General features: G+C 43.8%; 1 protein-coding gene across 3 annotated transcripts in view; it reads right to left on the bottom strand.

Moving 5' to 3' along the window:
• PLCB3 (phospholipase C beta 3) overlaps positions 1 to 17,718 on the bottom strand; it is a 227,733-nt gene that overhangs the window by 35,104 nt on the left and 174,911 nt on the right. For all 3 annotated transcript variants that reach the window (XM_075837265.1, XM_075837264.1, XM_075837267.1), the window contains 6 exons: positions 6,794 to 6,960; positions 6,559 to 6,705; positions 3,668 to 3,825; positions 3,507 to 3,589; positions 1,949 to 2,033; positions 723 to 903 (listed from right to left, as the gene is read on the bottom strand). In XM_075837265.1, the coding sequence (XP_075693380.1) occupies positions 723 to 903; positions 1,949 to 2,033; positions 3,507 to 3,589; positions 3,668 to 3,825; positions 6,559 to 6,705; positions 6,794 to 6,960 (821 nt within the window). The remainder of the gene's footprint in view (positions 1 to 722; positions 904 to 1,948; positions 2,034 to 3,506; positions 3,590 to 3,667; positions 3,826 to 6,558; positions 6,706 to 6,793; positions 6,961 to 17,718) is intronic.

Genomic DNA, 17,718 nt, shown 5'->3' with positions numbered 1-17,718 from the left:
AATTTATCACAGTGGTGCATGCATTATGATAAATTTGGTACATCTAGCTGTACATTTTAGGAAATGTTCTCCTCATACCACCTTTGATTTGTCTTAATTTGCGACAGAATTTTAAGTCAAATCTTTGGCGCATTTTAAGCCCTACCCGTTTTTCAAAACTTTATTTTTTTAAATGTATAGAGAGGCGCAAACATCTGTTCTAAAATGAAATGTGCCAAATTGTAGCACATTTTTCAACAAATTCTAGGCGAAGACACATTAGTAAATCAGCCCCAACCCTCTCACTAATTTTAGCCAACAGCAGTGCTACACCAATAACACACAGGGGGATTTTATTAATACTGGCATTTCATATACCAATCCTAAACAAAAGTACGGTGGAGTGAAATGTGCCGAATGTATTAAGAGGCACACACCTCAATAAATTTGGTGCATCTTGGACTGTTTTGCCAAAAATTTAAACCTATGCCTCCTATGAGCAGATGAAGATATGCGCCAATTTCTGGCGTACTTAATAATGAATAAGCTGGACCGCTGGTGACCCAACCCCTTCCCCATAAATCCCACCCACTTTTCACAATACTTTTTAAAAGTATCGAGAGATGAAAAAGTTGCAAATTTTAACGCAAATATGGAGTGCGCAAAAAATTGGCAACTCTTTTACACCACTAAGGTAGCATAAACCAGTAGTTAAGATCCTTTCATAATCTTCAGTTGCTTACCTGTGGCAGGTGACTCACACACACTGGAGGAATCACTGTATGTGTTGGACGGCTGTTCACTGACTCTTCTTTTCACACTGCCCTCGGAGACTTTTCCCCCTACTCTGTGCCTCTTTTTGTTCTTCACTAAAATCTTACCCAAGAGTTCTTGGGGGCTTGGGAGCGCCACACCTGGCTGCAGCTAAGGAGAAGAATAGATACATGAGAAGTAGACACAAGGGACTGCAACAGATGGATTGACACACGGTCAGATAAGCAGATGTTAAAGAACCAAGAGATAGGACTGTGCTGGTGGTGCACCAAGTATCTTGCTAGTTGGTTCAGGAACCAAGTAACAGTGAAATTGTCCAATTTAGCAGCATATGTAGGACAGGAAGGATTCAGCTATTGGTTATATCAAATATTCAGAATTGAGGTGCAGACAGTACACATGCAACAATCACCATCTCCTCACTGTTTACTAAAACACCTCATAATGATGAAAGTTTGCAGAATCATTATCACATTAAGGCCCTGTTCACACAGAGTATTTTGATGAGCTTTGTGGCGCGGAAACCGCTCCGCAAAACTCGTCAAAAACCGTCCAAAAATGCCTCCCATTGATTTCAATGGGAGGCGGGGGCGGTTTTCTCCTGCGAGCGGTAAAACCGCCTCGCGGGAGAAAGAAGGGACATGCCCTATCTTCGTGCGGTCACGCCTCTGACCTCCCATTGACATCAATGGGAGGCAGAGAAAGCATATTTCGCAGAGTTTTTGCCCGTAGCACTCAATGGGCGAGAGCGGAAAACGCGGTGAAAATCGTGGCAAACGCCCTGCAGGAAGGTCAAAATCTGCCTCAAAATCCCAAACGAAATTTTGAGGCAGAATTTTCCTCCTGCAAAAAACTCTGTGTAAACACAGCCTTAAAGAGGTCCTACCAGCTCTCCTAACATGTCTGGTTTAGTAAAAACTTGTATTCCCCCAGACATGTCAGGAGAGCTGCAACTTTACTGCTTCACAACACTAATATCAGTTCTGCATCAAATAAATGTGTTTAAATTGTCACAACATGAGCTTAAATATAATGACTTGTGTACCCAGCCCAAAACTGACAGGCTGAGAGATAGAAGAGGAAAGTGGGAAAAAACAGCACAATTCATTTGACAGGACAAGTGAAATTATGAACCAGTACAGCAGTAAATGAGAGGCCCAATATGTGGTATTGTGAAGATAATGTGTCTCCTTACAGGATATTTCTCCAATGGTTCTATTAAAAGGGCATCTCCAAAGATGTTCCTACAATATTCGGCCATTTTCGCTTGTTGCTTTGCACTATGAAAAGATGGAAGAGACAATGTTATAGATTTTAAAAAGTTAAAAAGGAAAAACAATGACTGAGCGAAGAAAATAGCTATGGAGAATTATAGAGTAATAATAAAGTATGCCCGCTATAAAGCAGAAGCTTCTGCCACATATACCAGCCCTGGTTTCAATATTTGGACCAATTTATAATTTATCAAAGTGGCGCACGCTGCAATAATAATTTGGGTGCATCTTGCATGACTGGACACTTTTCTCTTCCTTACACCGCTTTTGTTTTGGATTATTTTGCGCCAGAATTGTAAGCCAGTTTTTTTGCCACATTTTTATCCACGCCTCTTTCCCGGTGAACCACAACCCCTCAATACGGCTGGTATCGGAGGAAAGTCCAATCCCAGGTGTTTAACCCTTTGATTGCCGCGATTTTTGAGTGTAGCATGATCAAAGGGGACTCCCCTCTATGATCTTGTCACTGCAAGCAGAGACTGGTGGAACCTTCTGCTGTCTGTCCTGGAGACCTAGAAAGCCTGCTCTTAGAGTAAACTATGTGTTGCCCTAACAACAGCCTGTGTCAAGTGACAATGTAATGTAGCATACAGGCGTATGATAATGCATTACAAGTAAAAAATAAAAAGTAGTTAAAAAGTAATCCTTTCATGGGATGAAAAAAAAAATGTAAAAAAGAAAATAGATGTCCACAAAAAAACCCCCCATTAATTTAGCATAAAATATATTTTATTACCAATACATTACATAAAAACAAACACAAATATTAGGTATCTACATGACCAGAATAACCTGAAGAATTCATTTAAGATAGTATTTAGCGTGAAACATGAACAGTATAAAAAATGAACAAAAAAAAAAAAGACGAAATTTGAATTAAATTCAATTTTCAATATTCACACCGCAAAAACAAATTGCAGAAATTACACAGTAATTTATTTGTACACCAAAACTGTGCAGGAAAAATATACAGTTTCTCCTGCAGAAAACACGGCCCCATATAGCCACGTCAACGAACAAATAATAAAGTTATGGCTGCTGAAAGGCAGAGTAGCAAAAAGGAAAGAATTTAGCTAGCCATGAAGGCCTTTTCAGAGCTGGTCATTAAGTGGTTAATAAATTATGTTGTTCCACTGTGAATGATCCTCTTTAAAGTGATAAAGACAAAGGGAATTAGTTATGACAGAACAATTTTGACCCAGGTGCCCCTTTCACGGATACAATTAGTCCCTTAGACCTTTTCCTCCCTGTATGCATTTGACCAATATAACAAATATAAGATGTCGGTCAGTTGTCTACAGTGTGAAATGGGCTGGAGGTTCCAAATATCTGGACCAAAATCCATGGCTAAAACAGGAGCTCTTGAGTCACGTTAGGACATTTTTCATTAAAAATAAAACGAGTGTTAGAAGAAAAAGAAAATCTAAAAGAAGATATAAATGAGGCCTAAAAAGGTGTAAAATTAAAAAGTACTCTTACGAATCAACATGGTTCTCAAACGATAAAATAACTGGGAATGGGGAGGTTTTGAAGGCACTTTCTGCAATTGCTTCAATGACTTCCTGTAATAAAATAAGACAGTAAGAAACATACAGAATTCTGATACAATAAGAACAAGCATGTGCTGTTATTTTTAGTACCTTAAAGGGTATCTCAGTGGTCATGGTGAAACCATGAGTAATAAAAGGCTCATCATCTTGTGGGCGTCCTTTCCAACAATCCAACTCAATACAGCGGCACCCTGTGAGCAGCACTTGTCTGTATATCTCCACTGAGGAGTTCCCAGTTAGCTGCCCAGCTGTACAATGGGAACAAAACATGAAAAAACACAATGATCAAATATAGGAGAAGGTGAGGTATTCTATGTATACCCAATTATGAGAGAAAAGGAAGGGAGGTAGGATCCAGCGCTAGGGTAGCGTTAAAATGGAAAGTTATTTTCCAAGTTTAATTTGTTTAGATTAAAAGGAAAGTCCAGTTGTATTGGGTCCTGGGTGTGTAAGAAGTGGAGGGGTGGTATCCTCTAGGCCTACGCGTTTCGGACGACTGCCGCGTCCTTAAACTTGGCTGTGGTATACCCAATTATGGTAGAATCAACTCTTTCATTGCTCATTGTGGAAGATAAAAACTGTGGGTGTGAATTACTAGATGGTTACCCATTTTCCACTGTAACACAAAATTAGCTATTTTCTAGTTTATTCCATCCTTGCTTTTCAATTCACAAGACTGCGATTAAAATGGTCACAAATAACAACCAGAATTGTCTATTAAGAGTAACATCGTAGCTACGATCGCCATTTGCCAATAAGCGGTGACTACATATGTGCATCTGAATGACGTATACTGAAATCACGCAGCTGACCCATGCTGGTGGCGCAGTACAAGAGTGAAATAAAGTCCCCCGCCACATTACCCACATAATTTGTATTTCTGGCATGCCCCATGCCCCCACCAGCAACATCTGCCTATATGCAGAGGCAGGCTGGACCATCAATGAGACGATGAAACTGCACACAACAGATCATGATGGGGGCAGGACTATGTTTTGTGTATTGACTATCTTCTTATATCTAATTCTGAGGCAAACCAGGGATAGTTTGACTAATTAAAGAACCCACATAGTAGGAAGCACTTCTAAAGGTGAGATGTCCCCTGCTTTTCTACTGTACAAGCCCCAGACAGTTCAGGGAAAGGTGTTTTCCATAAGAGCATTTTATGACATGTCAAACAAACTACTGGGGCTCCTACCTGTCCTGACAAAAGGAGAGACGCAAAACCTGCTCTCGACCTGTGGTCGGTACTAAAACCACCTGTCCTTTAGATTGGTGGGGATCCACAGTCTAGTGTAAGTGCTGCTGATGGCCATACCCCAGTCTAGTGTAAATGCTGCCACCAGCCAGTCCACAGTCTAGTGCAGACATGGGCAAACTACGGCCCGCGGGCCACATACGGCCCGTTAGGCTTTTTAATCCGGCCCGCCGAACTTGTCCAAATTATAGTAAAAACCTCCTTTTTTTTCCCCTTTCCCTGCAATGCCCACGTTTTCCCAATAGATGGCGCACTCAAAACACATTGACCGTTGTTAATGTGGCGCGTATTTCTCTTTATTTCACTTTAATTTTCACTTCGTTTCACGTCACCATTAAGCCCTTCAGCTGCAGGTAGGATATTTAATACAGCCTATGTCTGTGTGCTTGGCAACGATACACGTGTACTGTTTGCGCGTGAAGGCGAGGGTGTCCGTGGCGAGTTTGTAGAGCGCGCGGTCAGGACAATCCATCCATGATTTTGCGGAGTTTAACACAAGTAGATATTATTGAGCTTGAGTATTTCGTTGTGTAATAATATGTTTTGAATGTTGAAAGTGATTCCATTTTTCAATAAATGTTGATTTCTTTAACTTTGCACCTTCGATTGAAACTTATTAAAAACAGACGCAATCTTGATAAATCACAGTGCGTATGTTATTTTAATCTATTTACATTTCCTCCTCCCAGTATCTGCGAAATAGTATGTAAATGCCATATCTTGCATATTCCTTGAGACAAATTTATTAACTGATAAGGGCTATTTTTCACATTTGAAAGACAGTTAATAAATTGGGTTGTAGTGTTCTTACTGTGCTATGAGGTTTGCACACACTACATTTAATGCTTTAGTATATCCGGCCCAAACACTCCCTCCAAATGCTCCTGGCCCGGCCCCTCTGTCAAATTTAAGAAACCCATTGTGGCCCGCGAGTCAAAAAGTTTGCCCACCCCTGGTCTAGTGTAAATGCTGTACCCAGTCAGTCTACAGTCTAATTTAATCGATGCCACCGGTCAGTCCAAGGTGTAATGTAAATGCTGCCACCAGCCAGTCCAGGGTCTAATTTAAATGCTGCGCTCTTTTAGTCCAGTGCAGTCAGTCTATAGTCTAGTGTAAATTCTGCGGTTTGTCAGTCCACAGTCTAGTGTAAACGCTGCTGTTGGTCAATCCACAGTCTAGTGTAAATGCTTCGGTCAGTCCGCCCACAGACCAGTGTAAGCGATGTGATCAATCGGTAAAAATTCTTGTGTAAATGCTGCTGCTGGTCAGTCCACAGTCTAGTGTAAAAGCTGCAGTCAGTCAGATCACAATCTAGTGTAGACGCTGTGGTCGCTCAGTCCAGTCTAGTCTAGTCTAGTATAAATCCTGCGGTCGGTCAGTCCGCAGTTCAGTGTAAGCGCTGCGATCGGTCAGTACAAATTTTTGTGTAAATGCAGCAATTGCTCAGTCCACAGTCCAGTCTAAATGCAGCAGTCGCTCAGTCCACAGTCTAGTGTAAACACTGTCTTTATTTAACATATAATAATGTTGACTATTGATTAAGTGACAAAAAAAACATTTGGCTTCTAAATTTGTAGGATTGATTTTTTTTAAGCCTGAAGGACTGTTTAGTTATTTTCACGGATAGGGTGTATTTGCTCTGTCCAACAATTCAAATAAGATCAGAAAGCTAGTAGAATGCAAAAGAACAGAATAATGGCAACCGTGTATGGGTATATCATACCAGTGAGGTAAGTGTTGTGAGAGGAATTGATAAAATAACTGGTGACAGGTTGCGTCATGTCATCACTTAGATCTAGGGCCTCTGGTGGCACAATGCTGTTCTCATCTCCACCAAGAAAGCGACTGAAGCCTTCCATGGACATCTGGTCTGTAAAAAAAATAAAAAATAAAATAGAGCGTTTATAAGGCTGATTTATGAACAGTCATTGCCAACACGCCCTGATTTTCAGACTCACCCCTCTCTAGAAACTGTTTGTTGGACTCATATTTCTCAATGAGTTGGCGCACCTGATCCCTCTTCAGAGGAGGGAAAAGGATTTCATTGAGTCGTGGATCTCTTTGCTTCTGGTTTATGAAATCCATTAGTTGCTCAAGATTTAAATATGGTTTCCCTTTAGCTCCGCTGGGTACAAAAGAACAAAGAGAAGTCAATGACAGTATATTTACTAAGAATTTAACGTAAAACAAGAAAATAAAGGATTCTGAAATGTAAGGAAGAAGAAACATTTTGAAACACTTCACCGTACAATGTCAGGCTGGATTCACACGACCATGTTACGTCCGTAATGGACGGAACGTATTTCGTCCGGAAGTCCCGGACCGAACACAGTGCAGGGAGCCGGGCTCCTAGCATCATAGGACAACTGCAGGACAACTGTCCCGTACTGTAATCATGTTTTCAGTACGGGACAGTTGTCCTGCAGCGAGGCAGGGACTCCTAGCATCGTACATAACTATGATGCTAGGAGCCACTGTGTTCAGTCCGGGACTTCCGGCCGAAATACGTTCCGTCCATTACGGACGTAACATGGTCGTGTGAATCCAGCCTCACAATGATCGTAGGAGTGAGACAACACCTGCATGAATTATGCGGTGGGAAGTGGTGTATGTAGGAGAGCAGTAATGCTCACCATAGACATTATGTCCCTGTTGGAGGAGCCAGTCGATTTCTAATACACGAGGATTGCCAGATAGTCAAGTGATGTCTGCCATAGGAGAAGAACAAGGGTCCAACACATTGAATTTTCACGTTTCAGATCCTAAATCTGGCCATACACTTTAGATAGCTATCGGCCGAGCAATCGTTCGGCCAACAGCCTTTCCTCCTGAATACCATAGACATGAACACTCGTCTTAGGCTTTGTTCACATCTGCGTCGGGACTCCGTTCATGGGTTCCGTCTGAGCTTTCCGTCAGGGGAACCTTGATTACGACAGTCGACTGTGCTATTGATTCCATCAAAACAAACGGAAACCTTACACAACGGTGACAAACGGAAACCATAAGCAACGAGTAAGGGTTCCGTTGTTTTTGATGGAATCAATAGCGCAGTCAACTGCGCTATTGATTCCGTCAAAACAAAGGAACTCTTTCACAACGTTGACAAACGTAAACCATTAGCAAAGTTTCCGTCACCATTGAGATCAATGGTGATGCAAACGGAAGCTAAGGTTTCCGTTTGCCTTTCCGTTGAGCGGTTCCCCCGAATGAAAGCTCAGATGGAACGCCTCAACAGAAAGCAACGCTGATACAAACACAGCCTTAGGTTCGTTCACATATGTGTTAGGGCTCTATTCTGACGTTCCGTCAGAGCTTTCCATCAGAATGGAGCCCTGACTGAAAAAAACGGAAACCGTAGGTTTCCGTTTGAATCACCATTGATTTCAATGGTGACAGATCCGGTGCCAATGGTTTCCGTTTCTCTCAGTTGCGCAAGGGTTCCGTCAATTGACGGAATGTATAGCGCAGTCGACTACGGTATTCATTCCGTCAAAACGACGGAACCCTTGAACAACGGAGACAAACCATTTTCACTGGATCCATCACCATTGAAATCAATGGTGATACAAACGGAAACCTATGGTTTCCGTTTGTCTCAGTCAGGGTTCCGTTTTGACGGGAAACTCAGACCGAACGTCAGAACGGAACCCTGACGCAGATGTGAACGAAGCCTTAGGCTGCATTTATACGAGCGTATAAGACTCACGCGTGTGAAAAACGCTCGTGAATCTGGTCCGTTATGCATCAGAGTGCTTTGCGAGTGGCATACGTTATTCGCAAAGCACATCTTTTTTTTTTTTAAATTGATGTGCAAATCACGCACCAAACACGGATGTGCACCTGTGTGCGGTGCGTGGTTTTCACGCACCCATTGACTTCAATGGGCGATAGGTGCGTGAAAAATGCACCAATATAGGACATGCAGTGACTTTTACGCAACGGACACACGCTACGTGAAAACTCCTGCATGTGAGAACAGCCCCATTGAAATCAATGGGTCCGTGTGCTGCACGTGATTTCCGTGTGCAGCAGCCGGACATTATTCACGTTCGTCTGAATGAGCCCTTAGCTGAGCGTGCATGTGTTTTCAATAGGGAGAAAGCTGCTGGCAGTGGCCTATCTCCAAACCAACAAACACACAAAAGGGTCAGGCATGTTGGAATTAGTGTAGAGGGGTCTGGCAGCCGCTTATCTCCGTCCTCTATTTAAATAATGTGTGCATTCAGCTGAGCACATTGGACAGAATAAGAGTAAAAGTGATAGCTGACTGTATCTGTCTACGCTAAAAAAAATATAAAAAAAATAAGGATTTTTCTTAGTAGTATGATATATCTTACCTACATTTTTATTTTTTACCTTTAAGGGAGCCTATCATCAGGTTTGTGCTGCTCTAAATGCAGGAACATGTCCTGCCGACAACGATAATATTTAACTTTTTTGAAACTATACGATCAGCAGATGATCGAGCGTTTGCGCGTTCATCTTCTGATCGCTGCCCTGTTTAAACAGGGCAATTATCAGGAACGAGCGTTCTATGAACGCTTGTCTGCCTGAAAATCGCACAGTGTAAAAGGGCCTTATGCTTAGGGGACAATCCTACTTGAGGAAACCCCCATTGGCATGTGATCTGGGGAAAGACTTCTTGATTTAGAGACCATTGGCCCGGATCTGTTTTTTTCCTGCTGAGAAAATCTGCTTCCATATTCTCTGAACCCTTCAGGGAGGGATTCTTGGTACCCCCCTGATGTCGTAGAAAAGCCACTGTCGTCATGTTGGCTGACAGTATTTTGACATGGTTATTTTGAAGAGCGAAGAAAGCTGACTTCAGTGTCTCCCAGAACCCTCTGAGTTCTCGGTAATTTGAGGATCAAGCACCTATGGAAGATGGACAAGTCCCCTGAATATATCTGTCTGGGAGTTTGGCTCCCCAACCCTGTCTGCTCGCATCTATTACAATGGTGATTGCCTTGAACTGATGCCAAGTTACACCCCTTTTGAGATTTGCGCGTTCTGTCCACCAACATAGAGAGGATTTTACCCTTTGATGTATCGTTATCCTCCGATCCAGGGATGACTGTTTTCTGTGCCATGAGGAGAGTATCCACATCTAAAGAGGACGGGAATGGTTCTGGCTCCAGGCGACTGACTGAATGCAAGCGGTCATCTGGCCCAGCATACTCATTGCCGCTCTTATTTTGTAAGAGGAGGACTTTTGAATCTTTTTGATATTGGAAATTAGATTCTGTATATTTCCCCTCTGTAGTAATGATATTTGTAAGATAGAGTCCAGTAGAACACCTAGAGATTTTCTCAGAGTGCGTGGAATCAGATAAGATTTCTGATCATTTATGATCCAACCTAGGGTGCACATGTAGGTCCCTTTCTTTTTTTTAAACCTTCTTTTTATTGAACATTTTTTCAAACAATTAAGTTTGTTGGGAAAACAGAAGGAAAGAAGGGAGAGGGAACAATGCAATACAATCAGTAGTCCAGAGGATCATTGAAATTTCCAGTAAACACAAATTAAACATCATCAAGAGGTTGACCTAACTGGTCGAGCAGTATAAGTAGATGGGGGGGGGGGGGAGGCGGGGAAGGGGGAGAGGGGGAGTAAAAAAGGAAACAAAATAACTTCCATTTTTATCTCGCTGTGCTCATGAAGGAAACAATGCAGATGAAACACTCACATTCGTTTTAAATTGTAAGCAAGCTCCCCTACCCCATTGAATTTAAAAAGAAAAAAGAAAAACATAAAACATAAATCAGGGATGGAGGCGTCCACAGGAAACAGCCCACCGCACACCCCCACCCCAATAGAACCCATCGTATCTATGCGGGGACAGAGGAAAAAGAAGGACATGAAGAATAGGAATGGCTCTCGCCCACACCAGAAAACCACAAGGATCCTGACCACATCTTACACGGGTGCATTCCCTAGGAGCACTTGTTCGTGGAACCAGACCGTTGGTTCAAAGCATTTCCTTATTTGTATTTGAATGTTTTGTGGGAGTAAAGCAATGAATGTTTCCCGTGTTTCAAAAAAATTGTTGGACCTGTAATTCCTTATGGAGAGAGGCCTCTACCCAATCCATTTTCAATAGATAGGATAATTTATCCAGGAACAATTTAAAAGGTGGGGCCTGATTAGCAAGCCAGGTTTGTAATATGGCTTCCGTCCCCGCCGCCGCCACGTAATGCAACAATTTGTGTGCCCCGGGGAAACACCCGTGAACTTCAGGGTCCATGTACCCAAACACCTCCCACATTATCGTATCGGGGACAAAATTGGTGAGGTGAGTAGTAGCGAATGTGCGTATGCGAGACCAAAATACACGAATGTGCGGGCATGACCACAAACAATGGTAAAGATTGGCTGCAGGTGCTTGACATTTGAAGCAACACGACGATTCGTAGATACCAATTTTATGCCCCACACTTGGGGTCAAATACGACCTGTGGGCAATCTTAAGTCGCATTTCCAGGAAGCGAGCAGAGGGAAGAAATGTATGTGCCTGCTCTAAAGCCGCCAGTATCGTGGTAGGAGTTAGAGTCTGATCGTCACCCTGCCATTTAGTTAGAAGAGTCTGGGATTGAGAGTAATCAAGGGGAATATGAAGGAATTGGTAGTTTCTAGTTATTTGGCCCTTCAGGGAGTTGGGGCTGGAGAAATTTAGGAGCAAATAAGGATTCCATTCCAGGTTCGGCAGTTGCGGAAGAACTTTGTTTATATAGCTGTCGACTTGAAGAAAACTGAAGTGGTCGATAGGTAACTCGGGATATTTAGAGCGGAATTCTGAAAGTGTAAGAGCCCTACGGTCTTCCTTATGTACAAGCTGTTTTAGGGAGGTGATTCCGAACGTGTGCCATCTGCGGAAAATCGAACGTGGATTACCATCCTGAAAATGGTTATTACAGATTAGTGGTAAGTGGAGAGATATCAGAGGAGAAAGCTGGTGATGTCGCCTGATTTTCTGCCAGGCTTTCCAAGTGGCAAAAAGTAATGGGTTAGCTCTGGTCTCAACAGATAAACCCTCATATGGAAGGTGCAGGAGACCCGACAAAGCCCGTCCAGAAAATAATCTGGAATCCAGAGGGTACGAGGTATAATGAGAGGTGTTCCCAAGCCAATCCGAGACATAACGAAACAAGGCCGCCAGGTTGTACTGCCTAATGTTGGGGAAATGAATGCCCTCATTGGCTCTTGGTTGTTGTAAAATCTGGTAGGCAATGCGGGATCTCCTCCCACCCCCACACAAATGTCCTGTATAGGTAGTTAATACGTTTTTCATCTTTTGGGCTGATATATTGTGGGAGGGTGTGGAAAATATATAGGAGACGATGGAACTCCGTCATCTTAAGAAGATTGGCCATCCCTAGGTATGAAAGGGTGAAGTGTTTCCAATTTCAGAGAGTCTTTTCTAATTCCTCTATATAACGTGCTGTATTAAGTCTGTAGAGTTTAGCAGGGTGTCTGGAGATTTGGACTCCTAAATATTTGATCGCCTGAGCGTTCCATCGAAATGGAAAGGGGCTTAGAAGGCCCCCTCAACAATAATGTCTCTGTCTTGTCCCTATTAAGATAGTATCCCGATAATCAGCCCACCCGGTCTAGTTGTTCAAGAAGGGGAGTTAGTGTCCGCTTAGGGTCCGTAACTACCAACAGGATATCATCCGCAAAAGCGGCTACTTTCAGTTCCAGGTCTTGTATAATAAGGCCCTGAAAAGTTGAGGTTTTGGAAAGGTGACGCAGTAAGGGATCTATGGAAAGATTAAACAGAAGAGGGGAAAGGGGGCATCCCTGCTTGGTACCTCTAAAAATATCTATAGGGGTAGAGTTATGCCCATTGACCGCCACACAGGTCGCCGCACCCACACGAATGGATGAAGTGGGGAAAAATAGAACCCACCCCCGTACGGACCAGCACCTCATCTAAAAACGGCCATGCCACCATATCAAATGCTTTCTCAGCGTCGAGACTCATTAACAGTCACCGGTTGCGCAGAATCCAGCGCCAAGATCGTAGCGGCTATTGCAGATCTGATATTTTATATACAAGTCCTACCTCGTGTAAAACCCGTTTGAGCATCAGACAAAGATCACGAAGGAAGCATTGCAACCTATCCGCCAGTATTCTGGCCAGCAGCTTGTAGTCATGGTTAAGTAACGAGATAGGACGGTATGATTTAGTCAGGGAAAGATATTTGTGTGGTTTGGGTAAAAGCACTGTACGCAATTCAATGAAACGGTCAATGGGCATGGAATGTAAAAACGCTTCATTATATAAATTGGTCAAAACGGAGATCAGCTGAGGTGCCAACATTTTATAGTATTCTGATGAGAATCCAACTGGACCCGGAGTCTTCCCATTAGGGGCTGCCGAAATAGCTCGCCTCACCTCTTCCTCCTTTATCTCCGCATTCAATAAAGCTTGCTGTTCCACAGAGAGGGAGGGCAATTCAACTGTGCCCAGAAAGGAGTTAAAGGGAAGGTGTCATGAAATATTTTTTTTTATACTATTGCTTTTAGTGTGATATTAAAATAAATTGTATTTATTTGTGTTCTTTTTACTTTTTTCTTACTTTTACTTCTCTATGGGGGCTGGCATTTTTTTTCATCTCTGTATGTGTCGATTAACGACACATACAGAGATGGAATACCGCACATACATGCGGGAGCCGTTCCATTCACTGCAGCGTACGCCGTCTGTGTGGGAACAGCGCATGCGCCACTCCCACACAGACCAAAACGAAGCTCGTTAGCAGAGCAAAATCCAGCGGCATTTTCATGTGGACCGGAAGCTGCTGCCGGACAGTCAGATGACGACTTCCGGCCGCGGCTTCCGACCATATGTTCAAGGAAGCGAAGGCGCAAGGAATAGGAGCGGAGGCGGCAGGTAAGTTATGTTTCTGTATGTGATGTGTGTATTATGTTCGTGTATGTTAGTGCTATATTGTCTGCTTAGCACTGAATCTAATCCTCCTTCACTGTGCATTCGCTCAGAATATGGCGGCACACAGTGTAGGAAGTTTGAAGATTCAATCCCCTCCTTCTCCTGGCACTAGCCAGAATAAGGGAGGGGAGATTGTGTGAGGACACTAGAGCGAGTGTGTCTACCCCAAATTTGCAGCATAAAGCAATGAGGTTGCTTTACCACATTGACTATGCTGCAATTTTGGGAACTGGTCCCTCTAGTGACCAGCACATGGAAATGTTATAAATTAGAATCTAATTTATAATATTTCCTGACTTGTGAAGAAGTTAAAAAAATTAAAACAATGTGTAATCACTCAAATAATGATTGTTTAACTAAAAAAAAAAAAAATTCTAGCGACACATTCCCTTTAATGTCTGGGGGAGTGGCTAGCGCCGCCCTATAGAGATCTTCATAGTAATCAGTAAAAAGGACAAAATAGGTTAGTAAGGATGCTTTTGTTTTGTGAGGGTCGCGAGTAGCTTACCGGTTTTATTCCCCCATCTGTAAAACCTGTTATCCGTGGATTTAATCTGCCAATGTGATTCAGAATGGATAAAAGCGTCTAAAAAATGTTTTGCAGTTTGGTAAATCTGTTGAGTGGGGTGGAATCATTTATGTAGGTTCTTTGGGCCACTAGTAGATCCTTGTATAGGGCATCAAAATGAGCTTTCCGTATTTTCCGCTTACGAGACAGATATCCTATAATATGCCCTCTTATCACTGCCTTGGACGTTGCAACAGGGGTGGTATATTTTCCACATGGGGGTAGTTATCATCTAGATAGTTGCCCCAGTGCAAGCAGAGATATTGTTTGAATTCCTCGGATTCTGCCAAGTAAGCGGGAAACCGCGAGATTCTAGTCTTTGGTGAGGAGTGTGAGATTGATAGTGTCATAGTGATTGGGGCATGATCCGATATGGTGATGGGGTGAATCCGGGAGGAAGAATGGGAGTCGAACAAGGACGTCGATATTAGAAAATAATCTATGCGCAAGAATGAATTCTGAGCAACCGAGTGGCATGTGTATTCACGCGCTCCCTCATCCAGCACCCTCCAGGGATCGCATACATTGAGCGAATCCATGAAGAGAGCAAGAGAGGAAGCGGCAGCCTGAGACTGAGGGGTAGGGGGGGACCTATCCATGGCGAGACATTGCACCAAGTTGAAGTCGCCCCCGATATTTAGGCTATGTCTAGGGAGACCCAATATTAGTTGAAGAATTTCTGGATAAAATGCCTGCTGTTCATCATTTGGAGCATAGCTATTGACCAACAAATAATGGACATCAGCTATCTTTACATGTAAAAGGAGGTATCTGCCCTGTGTGTTGCTGATTGAACTTTCCAGTGTGTACCGCAAGCCCTTTCTAAAAAGGATCACCAGCCCCCTCGAAGAGGAAGAATGTGAAGCTGAGTAGCAATTAGATAACCAAGAGGCCATCAATCTGCTCTGTTTGCCCGATCTCCAATGAGTCTCCTGTAAAAAGAGCTATTACAGCTATAAGTAACAATTTTTTTAACTAGAATAATAGTAAGCACATATCCATATGCCAAGTGTGCGAGCATTCCCCTTCCAGAGGTGTGAGTCACTTGCACCATTTTCTTCCAAGCGAAGCAGTCTTCTGGCCTGTACAGGATCCACGAAGATAAGTGTTTGGTCACCAACCTGCACCTTCAATTTGGCTGGGAACAGGAGTTGGAACCGGGTCTTCCTGTCATACAATATACAGCAGATTGGGGCAAAAGCTTTGCGTTTGAGCGACCACTGCCAAGTAGTCCTGGAAAATTAGGATCATAGAGTCATGGATGAGTAAGTCCCTCTGTTGGCTGTAGGCCCTTAGGACTTTCTCCTTTATTGCCCAATGAAAATATTTGGCCATCACCGGGCGAGGTCTGTTATCCCCCACATTTCGCCCAGTTCTTCGAGGACCCAATCTGTGTGCCCTTTCTATCATGAGCGAGTCACCGCCAAGCTCGATGTTCAGAGCATTAGGGAGGTCTTTACAAAGATAATCCAGCAGTTGTTCACCAGTCACCTTTTCCGGGAAGCCGACAAAACGCAAGTTGTTAAGTCTATCCCGGTTCTCCAGCTCGTCCAGCTTGTCTCTTAGTTCTTGATTAGAGGCTTGGATTTGCCGTACATTTTCCTACATTGCTGACATCGAGGTGTCTGTTGTTACAGCCCTCGTTTCCAAGTCCACAATCTTTTGGGAATGCGATGTAATTTGAGCCAGAGCTGCATTAATAGAAGTGTGCAATACCTCCAGTCTTTTGTCAAAAAATGGCAACAACATTTTAGAGACCCCTTGAGCTACGAGGGTGGCTTGGTGGTTGTCTATCTCGCCGCTGTGCTGAGGACTGTATTGTGGAGACAACCATGGTGGTGTAATGTCACCTCCCATCGACAATTCTGGTGAAAACTGCGGCCGTGATGAAGAAGCTTTGGCAGACGAGAATTTGGGAGCCTGTTTGTCCCCTTTGGTGCTGCTTTTGGACTTTTGCATGTCGAGAGGATGGGAGAAGTCAGACTGACAGAGAAAGCCGAGATCGGGTGTGTCTCCCTTCTGTATGTTTCATTAGGAATTTGTCCATGACACAATCCCCAAACCGTGGGGTGAAGTGAGTGCGCCTAAAGAGGGCTAAAGGTGCAAGCAGAGGACTATGATGGGGAAGCAATTCAGTGATGCGTCACATATTCATTATGGCATTAGGAAATAAGCATGTGAAATCATGGTGAATACAGGAGGGCCGCGCTGGAACCCCAGCGAGTTGTAGTAAAAAAAATAAGCATACATGCAACAGCAGCCCACACTTTTAGATAGTCACAGGAATGCCCAGCCCCCGTGCGTGTGTCGCTTTAAATCAAGAGCTTAGAATATTTCGGCAGGAGTATAGTATGGACCATGAGAAGCAGGAAGAGGTGTAACTTTCTGCAGTACAAGCTGACACAGGGGTGAAATGGCGGGACCCCGCATGCACTATATGTGGCACAAAATGTCCAGGACTTAGAGCAGGCCTTCGTCCGGCGCAACTCCCTCCGCTCTACCACAGGGAGCTCAGAGGATCTGATCCTGCGGCCTGCAGACCTGAGGAGAATATACTCCAGGAGGTGGATTTGAGCGTCACGCTGGGAATGCAGGCCCAGGCGGTGTCTGTGACTGTGGCCGGGTCTGTCTGGTGGGCAGCGATATGGCTGTGACAGGGAGCAGGACAGAGGACCTCCATTAGCCGGGAAGCATGAGTGGCCCGGGGGGTAGGGTGGAGACTTCCCCTTACCTCTGCGTCGCAGGCCCCGGCGTTCTTGTCAGCCCACGCGTCACCCAAGATGGCGGCGGCAGTAGCGGCTGGGTCAGTTTCGGCGTTACACTCCCCAAGGCTCCGGGGAGGAGAAATAACGAGCTCCTGTGATGCAACCGTCTCTCTGTAGTCCAGAGAGGTGCCGATGCCTGAGTGTGAAGCAGAATGGCGGCGATACAACGCGGATTTAGCTGGCCATGTGGGAGCTCAATCTAAAAGCGGCGATCCACGATGCCCCGCAACTCCTCCCCCTTTCTTTATTAGAGGAGTCATCAATGTTACAGATTCCATCTTGAACCTCCTGTAAATTATCCAATTGTTGAGAGGTTTCAGGTTTATTATTAGCCTGTATGAATTTTTTTTTCTTTTTTACCAGAAATAGAGAGGAGTATGACCTTCTCCCCATTGATCCCGTCGTACCTGTGATATGACCCGTCTCTGGTGTAGGTCTCGGATGTTGTCCAACATCATCTTTTCTAGGAAATGTGAGGGCTGTGTGGTCAAAATAAATCTCTTTGGAGGAAGGGTTGAAAATTCTATTCGGTAAACGTTTTTTATTATGTCTAGGACCCATCTGTTTTGGGTGATGTTGTTCCAGGGACTGTAGCA

The sequence above is a fragment of the Rhinoderma darwinii genome, chromosome 9 (genome assembly GCF_050947455.1).
Source record: "Rhinoderma darwinii isolate aRhiDar2 chromosome 9, aRhiDar2.hap1, whole genome shotgun sequence".
Classification (NCBI taxonomy): domain Eukaryota; kingdom Metazoa; phylum Chordata; class Amphibia; order Anura; family Rhinodermatidae; genus Rhinoderma; species Rhinoderma darwinii.
Note: the sequence above shows the minus strand (reverse complement) of the source record. Positions and strands in the feature narration are given on the sequence as shown.